A 2,623-nucleotide genomic window follows, 5' to 3' on the forward strand; every position below is an offset into this window, starting at 1 on the left:
ATTGCTTTACCTTTATTTGAAGCCCAATACAAGGGCGTCGATCCAAATTTATTTTGACTGTTGACATTGGCCCCGTTTTTAAGCAACAGTTCAACAACTCGCCCATGACCTAAGAAAATGATTTTGATACAAATATTATGGAACTTTTGTTATCTATAGAAAATCGATTAGAATCACCTTCCTGAGCGGCGACAATTATTGGTACAGTTCCTTTGTTATTACTGATGTTTACATCCGCACCTTTTTCGAGTAATATTTGGACGACCCGCTCATGGCCTTAATTTGACAACAAAAAATTTACATTCTGACATACATTTCAATTGAAAATGGGCTTTCTTTAACAAATACTGTGAAAAAAAGGATTAAACATATTTAAATTTGAATGATTTTGTTACCACCAAAAGAGGCTGTATACAACGGACTGTCGCCATCGTTATCTTTCAAATTAATGTCTGCACCATTCCTTATCAACAGTTCAACTACATTAGTATGACCTGAGAAGATAGAGATTTAAATATTTATAACATTTTGACGTTTTGAAAAGAGTGACATCATATTCGATTGCTTTACCTTTATTTGAAGCCCAATACAAGGGTGTCGATCCTATGTTATTTTGACTGTTGACATTGGCACCGTTTTTGAGCAACAGTTCAACAACTCGCCCATGACCTATGAAATGGATTTTGATACAAATATTTTGGAACTTTTGTTATCTATAGATAATTGATTGAATTTTGTTACCATTCAAAGAGGCTGTATACAGCGAACTATCGCCGTCCCTATCTTTCAAATTAATGTCCGCACCATTCCTTATCAACAGTTCAACTACATTAGTATGACCTGAGAAAATAGAGATTCAAATATTTATAATATTTTGACGGTTTGAAAAGAGTGACATCATATTCGATTGCTTTACCCTCTCTTGAAGCCCAATACAAGGGCGTCGATCCTATGTTATTTTTACTGTTGACATTGGCACCGTTTTTAAGCAACAGTTCAACAACTCGCCCATGACCTATGAAAATGATTTTGATATAAATATTATGGAACTTTTGTTATCTATAGAAAATCGATTAGAATCACCTTCTTGAGCGGCGACAATTATTGGTGCACTTCCATTCTTATTTCTGATGTTTACATCCGCACCTTTTTCTAGTAATATTTGGACGATACGCTCATAACCTTAATTTGACAAAAGAAATTCATATTCTGACATATATTTCAGATTGAAAATGGACTTTCTTTCACACATTATGTGCAAGAAAAAAAATTATAAAAATTTAAATGATTTTGTTACCAGTGGTAACTTACCACTAAAAGAGGATGTATATAGTGGGCTATAGCCGCCTTTTTCTTTTAAATTAACGTCAGCACCATTCCTTGTCAATAATTCGACTATATTGGTTTGACCTAAGGAAATGGAGATTCAAAAATTCATTTTCGTTTTGAGAGTTTTAAAAATCATTTTAAGTATTTAAATTTTTGCTTTTTAGTTACCATAGAAAGAAGCTATATAAATTGGACTTTCTTCATCGTTATCTTTCAAATTAACGTCTGCACCATTCCTTATCAACAGTTCAACTACATTAGTATGACCTGAGAAAATGGAGATTCAAATTTTATCATTTTGAGGGTTTGAAAAGAATGACATTCGATTGCTTTACCCTTTCTTGAAGCCCAATACAAGGGCGTCGATCCAAAGTTATTTTGACTGTTGACATTGGCACCGTTTTTAAGCAACAGTTCCACAACTCGCCCATGACCTATGAAAATGATTTTGATATAAATATTATGGAACTTTTGTTATCTATAGAAAATCGATTAGAATCACCTTCTTGAGCGGCAGCAATTATTGGTGCCGTTCCTCTCTTATTTCTGATGTTTACATCCGCAACTTTTTCGATTAATATTTGGACGATACGCTCATAACCTTAAATTGATAACATAAAATCATATCCTAACATACATTTCAATTGGAAATGAGCACCCTTGCGAAAAAAAATTAAAAATATTTAAATTAAAATGATTTTGTTACCATTAAAAGAGGCTGTATACAGGGGACTAAAACCGTCGTTATCTTTAAAATTAATGTCAGCACCATTCCTTGTCAACAACTCAACTACATTAGATTTATCTGAAATGAAAGAGATTCAAATATTTGTGCTATTCTATGTATTTGGACAAAATGCAACCAAATTTTGAAACTACCATAGTAAGTTGCGGTTAATAAAGGTGTCCAACCATTACGGTTTTTGATATTAACATCCACTCTGTTTCTTATTAATTCTCCGATTTTTTGTACATCGCCTGTGTAGAACATTAAACGATTTCAAATGTATTGACCAGTAATGCTTATGGATAAATTTAAAGAATTCCAAAAATATGTCCATTGCTTACCAGTTTGAGCAGCGTTGTGAAAGGCTTGCCATGTTTCTCTGCAGTGAAGGTATTTTAAAGGATTATAATACACAAAATACGATGTTTCAGTTATTCATTGGTTAGAAAAACAAAATACTTACACGTTTTCGGCTCTCCTTAGTCGAGTGGCTGGAATTGATCAAAGTTCATTATTACACGATTGACATGTATGCAATCAGAAATACATTATTTCCACATATATATA

At 32.9% G+C, this 2,623-nt stretch overlaps 1 protein-coding gene across 1 annotated transcript; it reads right to left on the minus strand.

The window, feature by feature from the left end:
• Positions 1 to 10: 10 nt before the first annotated feature.
• Positions 11 to 2,435, minus strand: LOC116337325 (ankyrin repeat domain-containing protein 29-like; the record flags this gene model as incomplete). The annotated part of the gene is made up of 14 exons (XM_031761762.1): positions 11 to 109; positions 178 to 276; positions 396 to 494; positions 571 to 669; positions 742 to 840; positions 917 to 1,015; positions 1,084 to 1,182; positions 1,312 to 1,410; positions 1,498 to 1,596; positions 1,665 to 1,763; positions 1,832 to 1,930; positions 2,036 to 2,134; positions 2,209 to 2,307; positions 2,398 to 2,435. Coding segments are annotated over 14 exons (1,325 nt in total), but the record flags the coding sequence as incomplete, so codon positions are not given.
• Positions 2,436 to 2,623: the final 188 nt, after the last annotated feature.

The sequence above is a fragment of the Contarinia nasturtii genome, unplaced genomic scaffold (genome assembly GCF_009176525.2).
Source record: "Contarinia nasturtii isolate CC-2019 unplaced genomic scaffold, AAFC_CNas_1.1 Cnas_scaffold_266, whole genome shotgun sequence".
Lineage (NCBI taxonomy): Eukaryota > Metazoa > Arthropoda > Insecta > Diptera > Cecidomyiidae > Contarinia > Contarinia nasturtii.